Genomic DNA, 21,736 nt, shown 5'->3' on the forward strand with positions numbered 1-21,736 from the left:
GTAAGTGGGAGCGCTGCTAGAGATGTAATTAGAGGCCAAACCACACATTGTCATATAGATTTTAATAGAGTTTTCTGATTAACTCATCACAGTAATCATTCTTACTGTAATGATATGCAGCTTTACTACACTAGTATAAATAAAAACGGATAAATACAGCTCTAGGCAACATCACAGATTAACAAACTAAGCATTCTTCAGGAACCAAAACTGAAAACAATTATTAATATGAGATGCTGACACCCTTGCCCATTCTCATCATACCTTTTGAAAAAGGGTACTCCAATAAGGCGCTCCACTGATTATATTGGTCAATTAATTTGCCAATTAGCCAGGCACATATATTTCATGGTCTCTACTATTTCATCGTTTGGTTGAAAAGCAGACACACCCCAATATATCAAAAAGAAAAGTGGAACAGATAGTATTACCAATGAAAACCACTGAATGCATTAAAGATAAAAACTTTTCCTGTTTTTTAGCAGTAAGACATATCAGGGGATAGAAATATACCAAGAAGAAAATTAATATCCACCTTGAATATCCACCCTGACATGTCAGTCTGTGAAGCAGGCTGGGCAATGAAAGAAGGACCTGGAATCAAAAAGGAACCAGGGAAAATAAAGTCCAGGTCAAGTGTGATGTTATGAAGCTATTTGCAAAGAAACTGGTTTCTCTTTGAAGGCTTGTAACTCAAGAGAAGCTACTCCATAGCCAGTGCTGAGGAGTTCACACTGCAGACACTCTCAGGACAAGATACAGGTACGATACACAGGAGAGTCACTTAGAAACGCTTTCACTCTGATGGTCAAACGAAGGGATCCTTAAGAAAGCTTGAAGTCTGCCAAAGGGAGGAAGTAAACTAGGATTCAAAATACTAATTTTAGGCAGACAGCAAAACTAAGAATGTTCCATGGAATTCCTAAAATGTTGCTCAACTTTCAACTGTCATTCTAATATGGCTTCATGATCTAATAAAGCTTCAAGATCTTATAGATACATTATTTTTAAGAACTAGGAAGTGAAGAATCACTTCCAAAATGTAAAAACGGCATATTGCCAGTTATGTTTCTGAAAATGTCTGTCTGCAAAAATTAGTTTCCTACCAAAAATGCATAAGCACAGAATATTTAGGCCAGTCCTTCAAGTAAACAGCCTTTGCTGATAGTGAATTAAGACCATGATTAAAACAGACATTTCCAAAAACAAAAACCCCAGACACACCCCAGCACATTTTCAACTCATCCTGCAAAACTCTGCACTGTGGGTATTCAACACAATACTCAAACACTTACGGATGTGACATACTCCGAGACTCAAAGGTTATGTTCATGTTAAAATTTTAACTGCTACCTCTGCAATTATTTTGATTTAAAAAAAAAGGTTAATACTATTTAACTTTTGGTTTTAATCTGCAAAGGATTTGTCTATGTTTTAACTTTCTAGTTAATGAGTCAAAATGTACAGAGGTCAGAAGACGTGACCCAGAGGATGGCAGTGGAAGACCAGAAAAAGGTTTATGTTCGCACCGAATCCGAGACACCCACAGCCTCTTCTTAAACCCTCGTTCCCACTGTAAACTTCGTTCCTATCTCCATATTTGTAAGTCAGAATTAGTCTATAAAAATCACATTAAAAAGGTAAAATTATTTAAGCGCGATATTAACTGATCTGTATTTTATAAATTTTAATCCATAAAAATATAAATAAGAATGGTAAATTTTTAAGAAAAGAAATATACATTTAGTGCAAGTTATGAATTACATTTCTTCTTCAGTGTCAGCAATAAAGTATCTTGAGGAAAGAAAAAAAATGACTGATCTAATTTCAAGAAAAAAAAAATTCCAGTGTTTAAACATGCAATTAATTCCAGATACAGCTAAACAGAATACTTCCTTCTCTTTCCTGTCAAAACAGCAGCATTTTGTTTCCTTATGCAGAACAGTACTTGTATATTATAGTAGTTTTAGAATAGAAAATTTGCATAAGACCAGGTCACATTATCCATAAAGTCAGAGAGGGAAAAAAAAAACCCAGTAAGAAAACTCTGTTTATCCTTAACAAGTCAAGTTTCATTGTTGTTGATTCTGAACCACAATGCACAGAAGCTGAGAGCTTTTGTTCAAGCTTCATTTGGGATTTCACCTGTTTGATTAGCCTTCGTTGTGGTACAGGGGACAGCTGCAAGCATTCAGCCATGGTACAAACTACACGGTTAATGGCACAAGAAACACTCCCTTCTTGTGATGAGACTTCAGTAAAATCACAGTACATCTCAATATGAGAAAGGACTGTTTCAAAAGGGTACACCAATTTAAAGAGGCTTTGTTACAGCTCAAGAGAGAAAGAGAGAGAGGGAGGGGGAGAGGGGGGAGGGGGAAAGGGAGAGAGAGAAATAAAAGCTCTTCTGGAATGTAGAAAGATAATGCTTAACTATATAAGTCATGAATTAAGCAGAACAGTTTTGATACAAAAGGGAAAGACCCTGCAGTCTTGATGGCTCAATTCAAATAATCCCTCCAGAACAGGGACTGATAATGCGTCTTTGCAACGTTGGAGTAGCGGCCAGGTGCTCCGGGGCCTCGGTGGCCTCCCGTTGGGGCTGAGGCCTGCACTATCACAGCACGTCCTCAGCTGAATGCATCCAGTGCAGAACCACGGGAGGGAGATGATTTGCTGCTCTCGGTTAGACGGGGAAATACCTCACTCGGCTCCTTCTCTCTCCTTTCCCTCCCCAAACAACTCCTCCATGCTACCAGCATTATTTGCAAACCCTGTTGCAAAAGCCTGGGTTTTGTATTTCCTTTGTTTTTGTTGTTTTTTTTTTTTTTAGGAGAAAAAAAAGTAGACGACTCCCTCAGGTTAAAGAGTTGTGCTATTCAACAAATGAACTTCCTCTTCTGTTTCCTCTCTCTCTTCTATAGGATTCAGTTGAACATTATTGAAGCGGGGTCTTGGTTTGCCGTCTGGGCCATATGACGGAGGATATCTTTTTTTGTTATAATGCCAAGGAGGCGCCTGGAAGGAATAAACAGAAGAGTGCTATTTCAATAAAAGAGAAAAGAAAAGAAGAGCTAAATCTATAGCTAACTTTTTTTTTATTTTGACAGGAATAGAGCAAAGCAAGCACTGTGATTTTGTATTTTCAGAAAGTGTTTTATAGGTAAAGATAATTAATTAGCCAGCAACCATCCCTTGATATGAAAGTATTATGGTCACTAATAATACAATGTCCTTTCCACTGAAACTCTTAAGAACTGCATGCCTCACTGAAGTAGAGGTATTTTGATTAATGTATGCCAACAAAAAAGTAACAAAAAATGGGAGAAAGTATAAAATAAGAAATGACACTGATCCCATTTGAAAAGGGAAAATTCATCCCCATGACATCAAGAAAGCAGTAAAATGTCTGATGACCAATTCTCCTCAATATTCCACGGTTTTAAAACCAAACTTAACCAACTTAAAAAAATAATGTAAAGACTGCCCAGTTGTATGCAGAATCTTCATGAAAGCACACACAGTGGCGATAAAACAAATGCATATAAAATGGTCAACAAAGAACTCCAATGCCAAACTTCAGAGCCCCAAGAATAAATCTATAAGACAACCCGAGTTTCTAGCACACACATCAATGTTTTCCTCTTTTGATTTTGGCCAAAAAAGTTAAGATACAGTGCTTTTATGAAAGTCTTGGTTGTTAATGCTCACATTAAAAGGTAGGTGAAAAGTCAAGAAGCAGTCCTGAAAGATTACAGGTGAAGCAAGAAGCAGAATGAATGAGAAGCTACGTATTATTCTGGTTAGTAGTTTTTAAAAAAGGAAGCATGAAACACTTGTGAAGTATTAGCATACAACAGGAATACATAATCAGTTGTGTACTTAAGCAAACTGGGACAGGTGTTACATAGGTATGACAATTGCAGGGCAAAATAATTTCAGGCATTAATTGCTAAAGCCAGATGATTTTTTAGGTTATATTATTAAGATAATTCAAATTTTATCTTTAGTCATGAAACCACTAGGACATAAAGCTGGATAAAACAAATGCATGTGACCTCAAGAGCTGCTCCCAGCATTCTGGAAACATAAAGGGGCACGCGCATAATCTAAGTTCAGGTTACTGAAATGGCAGGACACACATTCTTGACTGTGAAGGGATGCAAGATGTAGCAGAAGAAGAATTAATGCCAAGATCACAAATATATACACATTACACTGAGTGTGCCCATAAAAAATCCATTTAACATTCAGCAACTGTACCATTGCTGAGCTCCATTAACAATCATTTATGAGCTTAGATTTACCACAAGACTACCACAAGTTAAGGAAACATAGACTTTTTTTTTTTAACCAGTCAGGCATCTTCTGAGACTGGTGTATCTGCTAAGGTAGACAGACTTGTGTTTAAGAATGTCCAATGATATTTACTCATTTAACTACCAAACTGTTTAGAGTTCTTAAACTGCAACCAATGATTTTGATGAGAGATGGTAACTTTTGCTCACTTCCTGTGAATGTAATTTTATAAATATCCAAATTTAATTTCATAGACATAGTTTATGAGATAGAACTGTAACTGGGAGCATGTAGGATTTTTTTACTCGGCGTGTATCTGGGAAAGCGAGAACTGAACAGGTCACAAGGGTCATGCTTCCTGACTTGGAAGGTGTCTAATGAGGAGGTCTGACATATCTAATCACCAAGGGTTCCACGCGCTGCTTTAGTTGCTCGAGATGCTCTAACATGTTCTTCTTGGTGATGATCCCCAAGACAATCCTGAAACAGATCATGTTATGCTAATAACTGTGAGAAATCAAAGTAAAACAGGCTCCAATCATAATGATAAAGAAGGAGAGAAAAAAACAAAAACATGAACCATAAGAATGCTTTTAATGAAATTTAGAAAAACAAAAACAAAGATGATTTGAAATCCCAGGTCCCATTTGCATAAATTTTACTGACTTTCATAAGAGAGATGATACTATTTTTAAATGTTGGTGGATTGTTTTCCTTTTTAAATTAAAAAGCAACACTATAAAAGGTCACAATGAAGATGATTATAAAGAAGAGTAAAAAAGAAACAATATTAACACAGCTATAAACCTCTAAAATTTAGTTTCATTTTCAGTGTCCTTCTTTAGGGGAAAAGTATTTTCCTAATTGCTAAGAAGTCACAATGTGGCAACGATTATTTGGATCTACCTCAGGAGGGAGGAGGTGGAGGCTTGGCCTTAATTCTCTATGAAGAGACTGAGAAACCCCTTGGATCTTACTATTTTTCAGATTAAAATTAATGTCAATGTGCACTTCTATAAATAATGCCAACCAACATAAACAACCCACAATTTTCAGGGCCTGCTCAAAGCCACTTCTTAAACTAGTAAGATGTGTTTATGATTAGGGGTCAAAATGACTTTTACATTATGCATTTCATTTTCTAAATGATTCTCAGCAAAATGATGGATATAAATTCTCACAAGGATTCTGGAAAATAATTAGATTTATTAGAACAAAATCCTGATTACTGGTTTTATAGTGGAAGTCAATGAATTCTACTACAATATATGGCAACATAGAAAATGAATGTCAAAAACCTTAGAAAGGTTTAATCATGAAATTCTGGACAATCCTCCAGAACGCCCTTCAGGGTAACTGGACAGTGCCCTGGTCGACTTTACAATTCAACTGCCTTTGAACATTCTGACGTTAAAGAATGTTTCACTCAGTCAAAGCAGTCTGGGACTACAGACGTGTCAATTATAAAGTTACTAAGGAGGATGCCTGGGGGGTGGGGCGGGAAAGCAGGAAGAACAGAGACTGGGAAAGACAAAAATAGATTTTCTGCTAATGTTTTCTCATTATTTAAAATAATCGACGGATCCTTAAGAACAAAGATAAATTGCAAAGTTCTCCGAGCATGGGAACAAATTCTCCCTCCAAAAATGCTTAGAAAATGCACTCATGAAATAAAAAATGCATATATATAAGAAGCACTTAACTCACTCAAATAGATGTTCTTCTCTAAGTGTGTGAGGGAAATAAAAGACAAAAAAAAAACCCCATCAATTCACTTTAATTTATAGTTGGAGTCTGGAAATGTGAAAACCTTGACAATTAAATAGCTGCAGTGTCATTCTTACTCATTCTTTCCTACCCAAGTACATACAGTGATTAATTGCAGTTAGTATATTAGTAAGCTCCACCAAATGACAAGGTGCAAAATGAGGAAAGTTACAGATTTATGAAGGAGCAAATGGCAAATTTAGAGACTTACAAAGTGATCTCTATATTACAAAGTAATGGCCTTAAAAGGGAGGAAGTAACATGTATTTCCTCTCTAATGAAGAAGAGTGATTTGAGAATAAAGCCAGGTTCACTGTTACTTTATTAATTTCAGAAAGTGTAAAGAAACTCAATGCAAAATTTAACTCATATAAAGACTAATCTGCTATTTCCCCGTGGGCTAACAAGCATGATATAAGTGTAACAGAGCATGACCCAACATTTTCCTAAAATATGTTCCAAAAAGCACCAGTCTCAGGAGTCTGGCCCTCTTCCCTCCATCAAAAACCAAAAACCAAAACCAAACCAAACCAAAAGACTGCACATTCAAACAAGTTTGGAAAACTTTATTTCTTATTATCTCTGAGAGTCAAGTAATGAACATTGTAAGTTTTGAGACATTTCACAATAAAAAAAAAAAAAAACCTCAACTGTATTTAATTCAATAACTTCCAAACCTATATGGTCACAAAACTCTTTGAGCAATGCTTACTGACATCCTGCTAGTTCCACCAAAACTAAAAAGATTTTGAGAAATTCTGTTAATTAAAATATAAAATACGGGAAATCTGTAGCTGGCATCTTTAAAATGTACAGACATACTTTCTCCCTCATCTCTCTATTCTCATTTTCTACTTGTATCTAAGAGTCTGGACTTGTGGCACATCTTTCCCCAAATAGTTAATTTCGACCTCTATGGACCCAATGAGAACTAGAAGGTGCTGACAGTTTTCTGGATCTTCACACTATCCACTAAAATACAGATGGTATGGCTGCTTTTCTAGGTTTAAATCATTCAACTTCAAGTGAGAATAAAATGCTCTACCTTCCTTACATGCTGCAAAGAAAATAAACGCCCAAAAGCTACCACTCCTAACGATCTCTTTCTTTCTCTCTATATAGACTTACTTTCCTTGAAGTACAGAAATAAGGAAATTATAATCAAGGCAATTAAACATATTTTTTAAGAAAAAGCTACCCCCACACACAAGCTTTCTTGTGTACAGGCAATATCAGGGAAGATTTTAATTAGCTGTCCCACCTCCATTTTTAAGTTTTTACACTTTAAGTATTTTCCTTTCTAATATCTGTGCTGCCAAAAATCTAGAAATTTAGCAGCAAAGTGAATTATGGTAATTGACCCATCCAACTTGGTGATCACAGGTAATCATGACTAGAGAATGACATTTATATGTGTTAGCACATAAAAGGACCATCCCAGGCACAGAGAATAACTCAGAGCAAGTAAAAATTATAACTCAGCTTAGTTGCTCATTGAGCCATTTATAATTAAAAGGGTCCCCAAATCCATATAAATTCATAAAAAGTTGCCCCATTTAACATGTACTTATTAAGTTTTTAAATGATGAAGTTTGGTACTACTATTTTTTTTATTAAACAACATTAAAAGTTATCATACATCTCTTCTCAATCAGTATTTGTGACATTTAACAATTTGAAACTTCCTGCCTTTAATCAAGAGTTCTGTTACTTTAATAATTTATTTCACACTATTTAGAGTGATTTTTTTAAGAAAGAGAGAGAGCACAAGTGGGGAAGAGGCAGAGGGAGAGGGAGAGAGAGAGAATCCCAAGCAGGCTCCATGATCAGCACAGAGCTCGATGTGGGGGCCAGTCTCACAACTGGGAGATCGTGACCTGAGCTGAAATCAAGAGTTGGATGCTGAACCAACTGAGCCACTTAGGCGCCCCTATTTAGAGTGATTTTAATTGGTCAGCTTGGTGAAGACACTGAACTTGGATCTAATTCTCTACCTTTATATTTCTAATCCTAACCTAATATGGCCTAATATATTGTTCAAGAAAACAATAGTAGTTTAAGAAATCACAAAGAAAAAAGATCACTCTTGGTTTTTAACAGTGTAAAAGCAGCAGCAAGAGATCAGGTTCTAAAATTGGAAAGACATTTGATTCTCTAAACTACGACTTCCCACCCACCAGACCGGGCATACTGTGACACCTCTCTGAGCTTCAGTGCCTACACGTGTAAGGCAGGGAGGCTGCCGCCTACTCTGCAGAGGTATACAAAGTTAAATAAGAAACACAAAGAAGGTGCTCAATACACACATTTCCTTCCCTTTTTTTCTGTTCTTCTCCTTTCTTTAGATAGGGGTCATGTGTATTGTCACTCACATGTTTTGTACAAGATGTTTTGTTTTGTTTTGTTTTGTTTTTAAAAACCTGCTGTAATTCCTTAAGTGCTTAGTATTTCAACCATCTTCAGGCTGTGCAGGGTTAAACCATCTAAGTTATGGAGAATGAAGAGTACCCTTTGTTTCTCATTTCTGGCCTTCCTGTTATCGGACTTCAGATAAAACAATATTCTTAAGTATTTCAACGAAGAGCAGTACTGCAATGGAAGTAAAGAGGACTGGAGAGAGAGCGGCCGGGGAAAGCCATCCAGGCGCCGGGACAGAGAGGAGCAGCGAACGCAGCAGGAGCGCGCCCGCTGAGGCGGCCCGGGGACCCCGTCTCCACTCTGTCCCTTTCATATCTGCCAAACAGCACTCTCCAATATCCTACCCTGGAGAAACACTGGCGGTTCGTGTGGAAAGGACAGACAAATAAAGTAATCACCTACACATTTTAAATACATGAGTGTTTGTCATTAGCAGTTTATATAAAAGATTTCTGAATGGAAAAGGTAGAAAAGAGGAATCAAACATTTGCTAAAGGAGAATTTTAGCTAATTTACAAATTTCCTTTATATATTATTTCTCTCATTACATGATAAGTAAAATAATGGCTGAAATAGTGAACAGCTAAATATATAGAGGGTTATAAGTGACTGGAAAGTTATATTAAAAAATGAAATACTTACAAAAAGAAAACATGTTTTACCCTCCTCTGTACGAATTAGGTCTACTACTCCTCTAATAGAGGAAATACTCTAAGCTCAAAGTGCATGTTGGACATGTTTCAAAACCTCTGTGCCAACTCTGAAGGGTTCCTGACAAATACTTTATATTTTGGGAAAGATCTGGCAATTGACATTATTATTATTCTTGATAAGTGTCAATCTGATCAATACTGATTCTGTAATTATAATCATACCAAAAGCAAAAAGAAAAAAAAAAACCAGGCCTTCCCACTTGGAGGCTTACAGTCCTTCCTAATAACTGAATATGAATTTCACTAAAAAGTATCATGGATTCCAGTAAGCGAACTGATTTCTTTCACCAGACTTACCCATTGTGAGTTACAAGGCACTGCCTCAGACCCAGCTTTCGGAAAATATCCACGACGATCTCCATTGGGGTGTGATCTGTCACGGTGAACGGGCTCATGTCAAGAATGCTCCGGAGCTTCAGTGGCCGAGGACTCTCCGCTGGAAGAGATGGGGTGTGCTGTGCGAAACACACACGAGAACTGCCCACGATACCTTCTTGCTTTTTTCTAGCACTTTCTGAAAAGAGATAGAGAAGACCAAAAAATTAATTTGTTTATGGGTAATATCCTTTTTCAGAGACTTTAAAGAATAAAATAAATGTATCCCATGACTTTTGGTCTCTTGATTTTTCCCCCTATTTTCTTAACCAAGAAAGGATCAGCTGAAAACTGATGTAGTAATTTCTTATATTTGACAGACTTGGAATACACCAATAACAAATCTTCACGTATATAAAATATTTCTTGTATATCAATTTCCTTCACTGGGGCTGAAGTTGTTTTCTAACTTTGGGACAAGGAAGCATGTTTGAAATATGGTTTTTAAAGCCTGCACAAATTATGAGAGCACAGTTTATCATCATCATATGACATTTGCCTGTGTTAAATGTCACTCATTCTGCAGAGGTGGGACTAAAATGAGTTTTACTCTTAATTCTGACTATGTTGCATATACTCCAACCTCTGTGAATCATCTAGGTCTTTCTGTTTTCCAATGTTAAAGTTTCATTTTCTTGGTGAGTCATGAGTATTAATAGGTGGGTTGAAGCGACAATTATGCACATAATGGACACAGACTTATTTTTTAGGTTTTATTTGTAAAGGCTCTGCTCATTTCTCTCTCCAGTGTGGCTCCATTTCAACTATTTCTGGTTTTGCCACTCCCACCAACGACTTTTGAAAGTGCCAGACAAGAAGTGGTAAAGATACAAAAAACTGCATTAACAGAGACCACAGGAAGAAAAAGGAAACTCATGATATGGAGAGAATACAGCTTTATAATTCTATCTGGAGTTAGCATGTATTCAAAATGCTCTTCACAAATATGCTATTTGCTATACTGAACATATTTTAAACATGAATTTTGCCACAAAAACACTTAAGCCAAAATAGGAAGCACCAGTCCCAAGTTAAGAAGCGGATAAACACAGAGCTCATACGCAAATACTAAAATTCTTTATACTTCTTCTAACCTCTAAAGCCTTATTTAACTGTGCTGTGACACAGTAGGGTAGGAAGGCACTTACTGAAGTTCTAATGGCTAATACTTACTAAACCACCTTAAAAACATGATAAGGGCACAGAAAAGAAGAAATTCCATTAGCAACTTATATGATTTTTGAAAAATGTTCCTTAGGTTGCTCTTAACCCATAGAAGCCTCTAGCTAATGACCTGTGAATGGTGGGGTATGAATAACGGATATTCTGAGTTAAAACCAACCCCACTCATCACACTTAAATACCTTAAAATAACAAATATGACATCATCAATGAAAATATGCTATAAATTTAAATAAAACATTTAATGATAAAAGTTTCAGAAAATTTTAGGAAAAGTTATTAACCTAATTTATTTTTTAATTTATTGTAATGTTCCTTTGAAATACAAGGCACAAGGCTAGTGAACATCCAGCCTGACTTAAATTTGTCACTTAAATGAATACAGTAAATATTTTAACAAGTATCATTTACTGAATACTTACAAAGTGTCAAGACATCTGCTAGGTTTGTTTTCCTTTGTTTGGGAAAAAAACAATTTTTTTGAATGCCATCCATTCAAAGACTTTTGAGGCAGAAAATAACATCATACTTTTCATTTTCTGATATGACTCAGACATTTTCTTAAATTATGCATGTAGGAAAAGAGTTATACTTCCAGGAGAATGGAAATGGTGGAAATGGTTCTTTTCTAGCAAAATGTCCAAATGTAAGTAATCAACTTTCTCCCCCAAATTTTATGTTTTATTTTTCTCATTCATGTTAATATACCCTCAAGGGCTTGACTTCTCACAACTTCTCAAAAAAGAAAAGTACACAGGCTGTCCCCTTCATTTTTGACTATGTGAAACTTGGTAGTGATAGTCCAAAAACACTTCCCAGGAATCTAGAATTCTTTCATCACTTGTATTACAACTGTAGAAAGCAAAGAAGTCTCTAAATCCACAAAATCGTATTTCAACTAAGCAAGAAGGTATAAAGTTTAACTAGTACAAAGAGATAAAAAGTTTGCTTGCAATGCATATTACTGAGTAAACTGTATTTTAAGGTTTCTAAGGTTGATAGCATTGCTATGGAAGGGGAAACCTTTAATGAACTAGCTCTCTTAGGTATGCGAGCTAAAGCTTTCTTCTGAACAAAAGACCCATCACTGAGCCGCCTACCTTACTACTGTGTTCAATATGTCAATGATATTTAGGCTTTCGTACACTGAGAGTCTCCCTGTAAAACTTACAGCTCCTATTACATAAATAGAAACGAACAAGTGTATTTTTATGACTCAAGTTGGAAAACAGGAAAGACGATTCAATTCACACCATAAATGTTAAATATGCTTCATTTTAAACAAATCTACAGAACATTCAACCTCACTTCATCTTGACACAAAAATGCAGGAAGAAGTCTCTCTGTTTGAAGGCAAGTTAAACACGGCAACTGTCATTTACTGCTGGTGGGAGTACATGGCATAGTCACTACCTGGTACAATGTGAAGATACCTTACATTACAAATGCACCTACTTTCTGACCCAACTATTCCACTTCAAGTAATTTTTGAACATTTGCACATAGGCACAGAGTCAAATATAGGAGATTACCAAATATATGAGGGAGTAATTTCTATTATCGCAGAAACCTGGGAGCATCTTAAATGTCTATCAATGAGGAACTGATTTTAGAAATCATAATGTATCCCATGGTACATCTACTTAATGGAATACTATGTAGAATGAAGAATAGAATGAAGAAACTCTACACACTGATTTGGGTAGATGTCCAAGGAAACATTGTTTAGTGAAAAAAAAAAGTACACATGCATTGGATACCATGATAGTTTGTTTCAAAAGAAAAAATATAAGTATAGAATAGTATATACAGAGTACATAAGAAACCAAAGAGATGGCTGCCTGCAGAGAGTTAAATGAGTAACTATGAGGTCATGGGTGAGAAAGATTTTTTACTGTATACTTTTTAATCTTCTTGAATTTGAACTATATGAATGTACTACCAAAAAAAAACCCCAACATTTTAAAATAATGAAATGACACAAAAGTGCAGAGTTTATAAATCAATCCTGGGAAGGGTGTTCTTTCAAAATCTTGAGCTTCCCTAGGGCACCTGGGTGGCTCAATTGGTTAAGCGTTTGACCGTGGTTCAGGTTATGATCTTACAGTTTGTGAGTTCCAAGACCCGAATCGGGCTGAGCCTGCTTCAGACCCTCTGACCCCTTTGTCTCCGCCCTTCCCCTGCTTGTCCTCTCTCTCAAAAATAAACAAACATTAAAAAAAATCTTGTTTCCCATTCCTGGATACAGTATATAGTTTATCACTTACTCAAGCATTCATTTTTTGTCCTTCATAAAGTATGCCATAAATACATGTAAATTACATATTATACACATATTTTTAAATGTTTTTTTTTTTTTGAAAGAGAGTGAGTCAGAGAGAGAGAGGCAGAAAGAATCTCAAAGCAGACAAGCAGGCTCCATGCTGTCAGTGCAGAGCCTGATGTAGGGCTCAATCCCACAAACGGTGAGATCATGACCTGAGTCGAAATCAAGAGTCAGAAACTTAACCAACTGAGTCCCCACATATTATATTATATAGTTTATTAGTTTTTTTTAATGTTTATTTATTTGAGAGAGACAGAGACAGTGAGTGGGCAGAGGGAGGGAGGGACAGAGAGATTGGGAGACACAGAATCTGAGCTGTCAGCACAGAGCCCAATTTGGGGCTCGAACTCATGAACCATGAGATCATGACCAGAGCCAAAGTCAGACACTCAACTGACTGAGCCACCTAGGCATCCCATATTGTATGTATTATACATATATCCAAAGCCTCATGTACAGGTTTATTTTTCTCATTCAAAAATGTAAACTTTATGAAAATAAATGTGGGTAAACATGTAAGATGTGTTCTAAAAGTCATCATGTGAAACATTTCTGAGGGCATGTCTAAAGTATATCTATTCCCTTAAACTGACCTTATCTACTATCACAATATTCTGTTTCAAAATTATATCCACAGAATCAGTGGGAATACGAATAATTCTTAACTTTGACTATTCTTCATTTTTTAAAAACCATGCTTTTTTCCTTTAAATTTCTATATAAATTCCAAAATTCTGACCTTTTCCTTTTCTTCAGCTGGCTACCATTAAAACCTAAAGAATAGGAATTTGAACAATGAAATTTTTCTCTGACTGCAGGTTTGGCCATGGTAACAGATTAGAAACACTTAAATACAAGAGCCAAATGTGACCACATACTTTGCCCATTCTGGCAAATATTCTATTACCTACAGCAAAACTTGGAATGATGGTATTGCTAGTCTTTAAAAAAAACTCTAACAAAGCTGTAGGTTTTTCTTTAACTGTGTAGGATATTTTCTGTAGAGGCTTTTGTTTTGTTTTGATAGCTCTTATAAAATGAGCATTTGCATTTCCATTCTCATTTGAGAAATAAGCCTGTCTAGTCTTCCCTCTTCAAATGGCACAAGAATTAAAATCTCTTACAATCGTTTTGCAGTGGCTCAGAGATAAGCTGTAGAGGATGGACTCAACAGAACAAAGGCTTGACATTTTCAGCTTAGGGTCCTTCCCCTAAAAACTGGGGAGTAGGAAAGCAACAGTTTCATAAAAATATCCTTTATCACTTTGGGGGGGGGTTGGGAGAAGAGAGGGAAAAGAATTGTATTGAACAAAAGGCCTTATTAGCCTCCTCAGCAATACTGCAGGACTAATAAGGAGAAAAATAAATTTTGGAGGAACACTACTGTTTACTCCTCATAAAAGTTTACTTTATCTCCACAAGTGGAACTTAAGAAACAAAACAGATGAACAAAGGAGAACATACGAAAGAAAAAATAAGATAAAAAGAGAAAAGGAGGCAAACCATAAGAGACTCTTCAATACAGAAAACAAACTGAGGATTGCTGGAGGGGGACGGGCTAAGTGGGTGATGGGCATTAAGGAGGACATTTGCTGGGATCAGAAATATATAAGTGATGAATTACTATATTCTACTGAAACCATTATTACACTATATGTTAACTAAGTTGGATTTAAATAAAATGTAAAAAATAACAGAAAACAAAACAAAGCAAAAGTTTACTTTATCTCCAAGAAATAGCATACTCTGGCTAATGCCTTTAAACAATATTTGTAGGAATATGGACCAAAAATAATCTCCATGATTTTTCACTTTAGAGCAGCTATTACAGGGGTCTGGGTGGCTCAGGCTCAGTCGGTTCAGTGTCCAACTTTGGGTAAGGTCATGATCTCATAGTTCATGAGTTCAAGCCCCATATCGGGCTTGCTGCTGTCAGTGCAGAGCCTGCTTCAGATACTCTTTCCCCCAATCTCTCTGCTCCTCCCCTGCTTACTCTCACTCAAAAATAAACAAACATTTAGAATAAATAAACAAATAGGGGCACCTGCGTGGCTCAGTCGGTTAAGCATCTCACACTTGGTTTCAGCTCAGGTCATTATCTCATGGTTCATCAGTGTAAGCCGCACCTCAGGTTCTGTGCTGGCAGCACAGAGCCTGCTTGGGATTCTCTCTCCCTCTCTCTGGCCCTTCCCCTGTTGCTCTTTCTCTCTCTCTCAAAATAAACAAACTTTAAAAAAATTTTTAAAGATTAAAAAAATAAACAAAGTAGCTATTACATGTTAGCACTGTAAACTTACATCCAAAAACTGAAAAAGGAAAATCTTGTGAATCTGATATGAAACAGACCAAAGATGAGATTTTTCAAAGCTTGAATTCAAATAAGCCAAAATTAAATAAATATAAGGATATATTTACCGAGATATCCTAGCACTTGCTGAGGCCACATATTACACGTCATTACCAACAATATTAACTTAAAAAGGCCTATCTGAGTGGGAAAAGAATCTAACTCCAATCTCTGATAACAACGCCAAATCAAAAGATAAAACTGTATTTAGTGGGAAAACAATTCACAAATTCCTTTCTTAAAGAACATAAGATTTTCAAGGACATAAAATATACCTTTTACCCCAACACACACAACCAATTAAGTATTATTGCTTTCTTTCCTCCAGAAATCCAAAATACGTCTATATCTACCTATACAGATCCCACAGATACAGATACAGATATAGACAGATGTGTGTGTCTGTATTCTTAAAAAAGGGTACCTATTGCAATTGTCAGGTCTCTTCTGAGGGCAAATCCCACTAATCGCTGAGATTCTTTTGACATTATGACAGGAAAGCCATTGTAGCTGGTTTCATTAATCATGTTTTCTATATCATCCACTGTCATATTGTCCTGTGTCAGGACAGCTAAGGGAGGATCATTCCTTCGAGGTCTCATGACGTCAGCAGCCAGAGTGGTATGAGTGAATTCTTCCTTCGCATCCAAGAAAGGGTATCCATTTAACCGGATGTGTGCTTCATAAATGCCTTCCCTACCGAAAGCATCACCAACCCATTTACTGGTCATTACTGCAGCCATCAGGGGAACGATATATTCCAAGCCTCCAGTAAGCTCAAAAACAATAACCACCAGGGAGACGGTCATCCTTGTCACACCACCTGAAAAGAAAATACACACCACTGGTCAAGGAGGACAGGACATGTGAGTGGAATTTTTGTACTAGGCAATTGAACACATATTACAAAAAGAACTTAGTGAAAAGGATGATCATCAAAAACTACAATTCCTTGTTTAGGACAATTCTCACTGTTTTAATAAGATCTAGAGAAACACCAATTTTCACTGTTTAATACAAGATTATTGAAATAACATTTCAAAACCTGTTTACTTCACAGTAAACAACTAACCAGCTAAAACGAGTTTGCCATTTCTGTAAAAAAAGATTTAATTTCACTCTTATAAAAGCTGATTGTTAAAGAATTTGGTGAAGCACATCATAGCTATCTCATTTACTACCATTTTACAAATAAAGCTCCTGTGTGGGTAGAATATTAATACATTTCTCTCCTCTAAATCTTTTCAAAATGAGTAAAATATTTTACTCAATATTTTACTCAATGAATGGGTGCTTTGTGATTTATGTTAACAGTGTAGGGGAGCCTGGGTGGCTCAGTTACTTAAGTGGCTGACTTTGGCTCAGGTCATGATCTCACGGTTCATGGGTTCGAGCCCTGTGCTGACCACCAGCTCAGAGCCTGAAGCCTGCCTCAGATTCTGTGTCTCTTTTTCTCTCTGCCCTTCCCCTGTTCACGGCCTGTCTCTCTCGGTCTCCCAAAAATAAATAAATGGGGGCGCCTGGGTGGCTCAGTCGGTTAAGCCTCCGACTTCGGCTCAGGTCAGATCTCACGTCCGTGAGTTCGAGCCCCGCGTCGGGCTCTGTGCTGACGGCTAGCTCAGAGCCTGAAGCCTGCTTCGGATTCTGTGTCTCCTTCTCTCTCTGCCCCTCCCCCTCTCATGCTCTGCCTCTCTCTCTGTATCAAAAATAAATAAAACATTTAAAAAAAATTTTAAAAATATATTAAATAAATAAATGTAAAAAAAATAAATAAATTTTCTAAAAACTATAATATCCTCTCCTTTAGAAAGCTCATCTATTCATTTACCTAAAATATCGTTTTTTAATGTTTATTTTTGAGAGAGACAGAGACAAAGTGAAAGTGGGCAGAGAAAGAGAGAGACACACAGAACTCGAAGCAGGATCTAGGCGCTAGGTTGTTAGCCCAACATGGGGTTCGGGCTCACAAACCAGAAGATCATGACCTGAGCTGAAGTCAGATGCTTAACTGACTGAGCCGCCCAGGCGCCTCTCAAATCATCATTCTGAATTACCATCTCTATGTTCATGTCTCCTAACCCACATCTCCCTACTTCCTGTTGCAACTGTCCCATGTCCTATGCATACCTTATCTTATTGCTGTGTTTGCCTGGTTTTCCAACTATAGACTTTGGATGATGCACCATCACAAAAAATACTACACATTTAAAACCAAAGTCCTCTTCTTCACCAAAGACTTACCCATTCCAACTAGCACAGCACCACATTCTTCCAGACAACCTAGATGTCGTTCTGGGTTCATCCTTCACTTGAATCCCAGACTTATCTGATTTGCTTTGCAAAATATCTTATCTATTGGTCCCTTTCTCAATATTGTCACTATTACCAAACTAGTCCAGACTCTTCAGACTTCATTCCTTAATTTTAATACTATTTTATCTTACCTCCTTGACTCCAGGCCCCATTACCTTTAATCCACTTTATAAGCCACATTCCCAGGTTAATCTTTCCTAAGTATTACTTTCATCATGTTGCTCCTTAGCTCACAAACCTACCAGGACTTGCCAGTTCATACTGTATTATTAAGCTTAAACTCTTCCTTTTTGTTTTTTAACCTAAAAATAGAAGGGAGAAAGAACCTACTACATATTACATATCTACACTATGCCAGGCATGTCCTAATCAGTTCACAGATGCTTTTTAAAAACTAAAGTAACTTATCTTACTAGGCACTGTGCTAACAGCTTTACGTGCATTTTATCTCATATAATCCTCAAAACAACTGTAGGCGATTAGTGATTATTATTTCTATCTTAAAGATAGAAAATAAAAAATCAAAGTAAAGGAACATTCCCAAAGTTGTCAAGTTACAAATGCCAAAGCCACGATTCTGCCATAGATATGACCTATTCCAAATACAAATTCCTTCTGACACAGATGATCGCCTTTTCATAAGCTGGCTCTTTCCCACTAATCCAACTTCACTTCCCAAAAGTATCCAAAATGCACTCTGTTTCAATATTATCAGTATCTTCAAATTTCTTCCAATTCCTTCAATTTCACATGATTATATTCCTCAACAAAATCCTCTTCTTTAAATTCTACTAATTTTCTTAAATAAAGCTCCTGGTTCTCCCCTTATCTGAACTACCTCAGCTCTCTTTTCCTCTAGTTTCCTACACTGTCATAGACTCAGTATTGTATATAATCATACTTCTCACTGCTGTTTTCATAGTTTTGGTCTTATCTTCCCTCCCCAACCTGACTGTAGTTGAAGTTTGGGCCTACGTTTTATACTTCTTTCTTATCACTCACTGCACCTAGGTCAGGGCTTAAAACAAAGTGGACACCTACTAAATCACCACTACTGTGATGAAAAGGATCCTGTCCTTCACTTTCACTAGATATTATACTTTTGGAGATCAATAATTATAGATTTGTGAGTCACTGGAAACAAGTAAGTCAAAATACCAACCATAACCAAAGTTCAACTGACATTTTAAATTTAAAAATAACAAATTTTCATATCCAAGAGGACAATAAACAGACTAAGTATTTAATGCAGTTATTTTGCTTTGCTTTTCATTAAACCAACAGTTACCTTATTTCATTTTCCTATAAATGCACCTTAAATCAAAGAGGGCTAGTAAAGAACTCTTTCTTTATAGCTAACTACAAATCATGCAGAACAAAGCTTTATCAATGCTTTGCTAGAAGGTTAATCTCAAGAACCATGCCACAGTTGTTATAGGTAAGCCAAGATCCCTGGCTATGAAAAAACAAAAAAATCTCCCTGGACAGGATTCAAATTAAGCCTATGTTATACTGAGATGTTCTCTGTCACAAAGCATTATGTGATATTTAAGAGACGCTAAGTACCATAAAATTTTTGCATTAACAATGTGTAGAACAGGCAAAATGAAAACTATTACTACGTAAGTACCCTATAACAGTGGTTTCATTTCTGCTAAAACATTCTCTTTCTCCATCCTATCCTGCCCTCACCCCCCTCACCAATTAAGAATAATGTGCTCTCACACTCGCTCTCTTCTCTCTCGGATTCACAAACATGCACACACAAACGCAGTCATGTTACCTAAGCACGCAGCAGCACCAACCATGGCATAAAGGCCAGGTGTAATGCAGTCGGCTCCAACCTCACACCACTCTTTAAAGATAAACCAGTCATGGTGAAAATACGCAAGCTGTTCCACGGCAATCCCCACAATCCTTCCGGCAATCGCACCGATGGCCATGCTGGGAATGAACAAGCCCGACGGAACCTGAAACAAAAATAGCGATCCTCTACTTAATATGCTCGGAAGCTACATTCTATGGATTTCTAACTAACATGTTGGATTCTTTTCAAACTTTACTTATATAGCAAAATCGTAATACAAATAAAACTATAGCAAAATACTGCTCTAATGGCACCTTAATAATTCCATGATTTCAGTTAGAAAGTAACAAACAACATTCTCTAGACCAAAGAGAAAATAACCTAAGAGTTATTTATCCTTTAGCTCAAGAGTTCCTTAATGCCAGTCCCTAACACGGTTCATTAATTCATGGTTAAATGGGAAAGAAAAAAGAGGACAATATGAAGCATTTTTCCTAAAACTGAATCAATTTAGTATGAAGTACTGTCCCTTACTCCACGATCACATCTTTCCTACGTATTTGTTGTTTACCAAATGATAAAAATATTAGATGCAATTCCTCTTAGGTGGTACCACGTAAAGAGGACAAGCTTATCAGGTCTTTCAGTATGTTTTTTAACTATATATATACACATACATATATATATATATATATATATATATATATATATATATGTGTGTGTGTGGAGAAGAGTATTTATCAATTATGAGACTGAGGACCTTCAGATTGAATATTTATCAGTTAAATGTAATGAAGAAAGTAGGAATAGTAAACACCGTAAGTGAGATCATTTAAAGATTACAAAACAAGTAGCTCTAAACTATCAGAAATGAAAATAGGCTGAGCACAAAACAAAGGCATGTTGAACACTGTATTAGGATCATTAAAACGTTATCCAAATAGAAGAGATCAAAATACGTTTTACACTGTACTGTTGTAGATCCTTCAGCCCGAGCACAGGGCAATGTGGGACTTAACCTGCCAGTTGTCTCCAGCTTCCTGTAACCCAACTAAAGATGAGAAAGTTGGATTTTTTTAGAAAATCAACTTACTATAGAAACAGGAGCTTTAACAGCTGCTTTAACTTGATTCACTATGAATAAAAATTTTAAACCTCAATGTTTTTCTATTATTTAACACTATACCCAGTGGACTAAATAGAGAACAACAGAAGAGACAGAGACCATATTTCAAAAACCATCATTACCATTTTGTTGAAATTAAGCTGTTTTTCCACATAGTCTATACCTGTGAAAGTATCTAATCATTAGTGAATGTTAACTTAAGGAACCAGGATTAGCTGACATCTATATACAGCACTGACAGCCATGGAAGAGAATTATATTTCCTGGCAAATTAAGGACTACTACTCTCACTTTTATAAATTCAAATGAAGTAACATCCTAGGCCATTAGGCCTAGCTCCCTTAAATCCTTGATGGAAAAAGACATGGTATTCATAGGCTACTAATTTAACTCTGAGTCTGCAGTGTCCTTTTAAGCTAACATCCTATAGTAATATGATAGGTGGACTAATAGCTCCCCAAATATATCTGTATCCTAACTCCTGTGAATCTGTTGTTATACAGTAAGGAGGAATTAAGGGTGCAGGTAAAATTAAGGTTGTTAATCAGCTGACCTTAAAACAGGAGATTATCCTGGATTACCTGAGTGGGCTCAACGTAATCACAGATGTTTTTTAAATGTGTAAGAAAGATTTAGAATAGTGTCAGAAAAACGAGATTAAAAAAAAAGACCACCCATTGCTGGCTTTGGAGACGGGAGAGGGGGGCCAAGAGCCAGGAAATGTAGGCAACATGTAGAAGTCTGGAAAAGGGGGAAAAAAAAAAGACTCTCCCCAAGAACCTCCATAAATCTATGTGAACACCCTGATTTTAGCCCAGTGAGACCTTTTGGACTTCTGATCTCCAAAACTAAAATAAATTTGTGTGATTTTAAGCCACTAAGTTTGTGGTAATTTTTTAAAATTATTTTTTATTTAATATTTTTAATACTTTATTGTCAAATTGGTTTCCATATAACACCCAGTGCTTCTCCCCACAAGTGCCCCCCACCAGGACTATCACCCCCTTCTCTCCCTCCCCCTCCAGTCCATGGTTCGTTTTCAGTATTCAGCAGTCTCCCTTGA

At 36.5% G+C, this 21,736-nt stretch overlaps 2 protein-coding genes across 10 annotated transcripts in view; one reads left to right on the plus strand and one right to left on the minus strand.

Moving 5' to 3' along the window:
* LOC115291414 (histone PARylation factor 1) overlaps positions 1-9,786 on the plus strand; it is a 41,886-nt gene extending 32,100 nt beyond the window's left edge. For 2 of the 5 annotated variants that reach the window (XM_029938866.1, XM_029938915.1), the window contains 3 exons: positions 1,447-1,602; positions 8,617-8,874; positions 9,489-9,786. In XM_029938866.1, coding sequence (XP_029794726.1) covers positions 1,447-1,602; positions 8,617-8,873 — 413 coding nt within the window. In that variant the 3' untranslated portion in view covers position 8,874; positions 9,489-9,786. Of the gene's footprint in view, positions 1-1,446; positions 1,603-2,924; positions 7,830-8,616; positions 8,875-9,488 lie in introns of those variants that run through there. The other 3 variants (XM_029938874.1, XM_029938877.1, XR_003908441.1) reach the window with 3 other exon arrangements.
* Positions 46-21,736, minus strand: part of CLCN3 (chloride voltage-gated channel 3) — an 87,308-nt gene continuing 65,617 nt past the window's right edge. For 4 of the 5 annotated variants that reach the window (XM_029938835.1, XM_029938827.1, XM_029938841.1 and 1 more), the window contains 4 exons: positions 19,524-19,710; positions 15,852-16,250; positions 9,495-9,711; positions 47-3,018 (listed from right to left, as the gene is read on the minus strand). In XM_029938835.1, the coding sequence (XP_029794695.1) occupies positions 2,928-3,018; positions 9,495-9,711; positions 15,852-16,250; positions 19,524-19,710 (894 nt within the window). In that variant the 3' untranslated portion in view covers positions 47-2,927. Of the gene's footprint in view, positions 3,019-4,703; positions 4,780-9,494; positions 9,712-15,851; positions 16,251-19,523; positions 19,711-21,736 lie in introns of all 5 variants that reach the window. The other variant, XM_029938856.1, reaches the window with a different exon arrangement.

This window comes from Suricata suricatta, chromosome 1, assembly GCF_006229205.1.
Source record: "Suricata suricatta isolate VVHF042 chromosome 1, meerkat_22Aug2017_6uvM2_HiC, whole genome shotgun sequence".
NCBI classification, from domain to species: Eukaryota; Metazoa; Chordata; class Mammalia; order Carnivora; family Herpestidae; genus Suricata; species Suricata suricatta.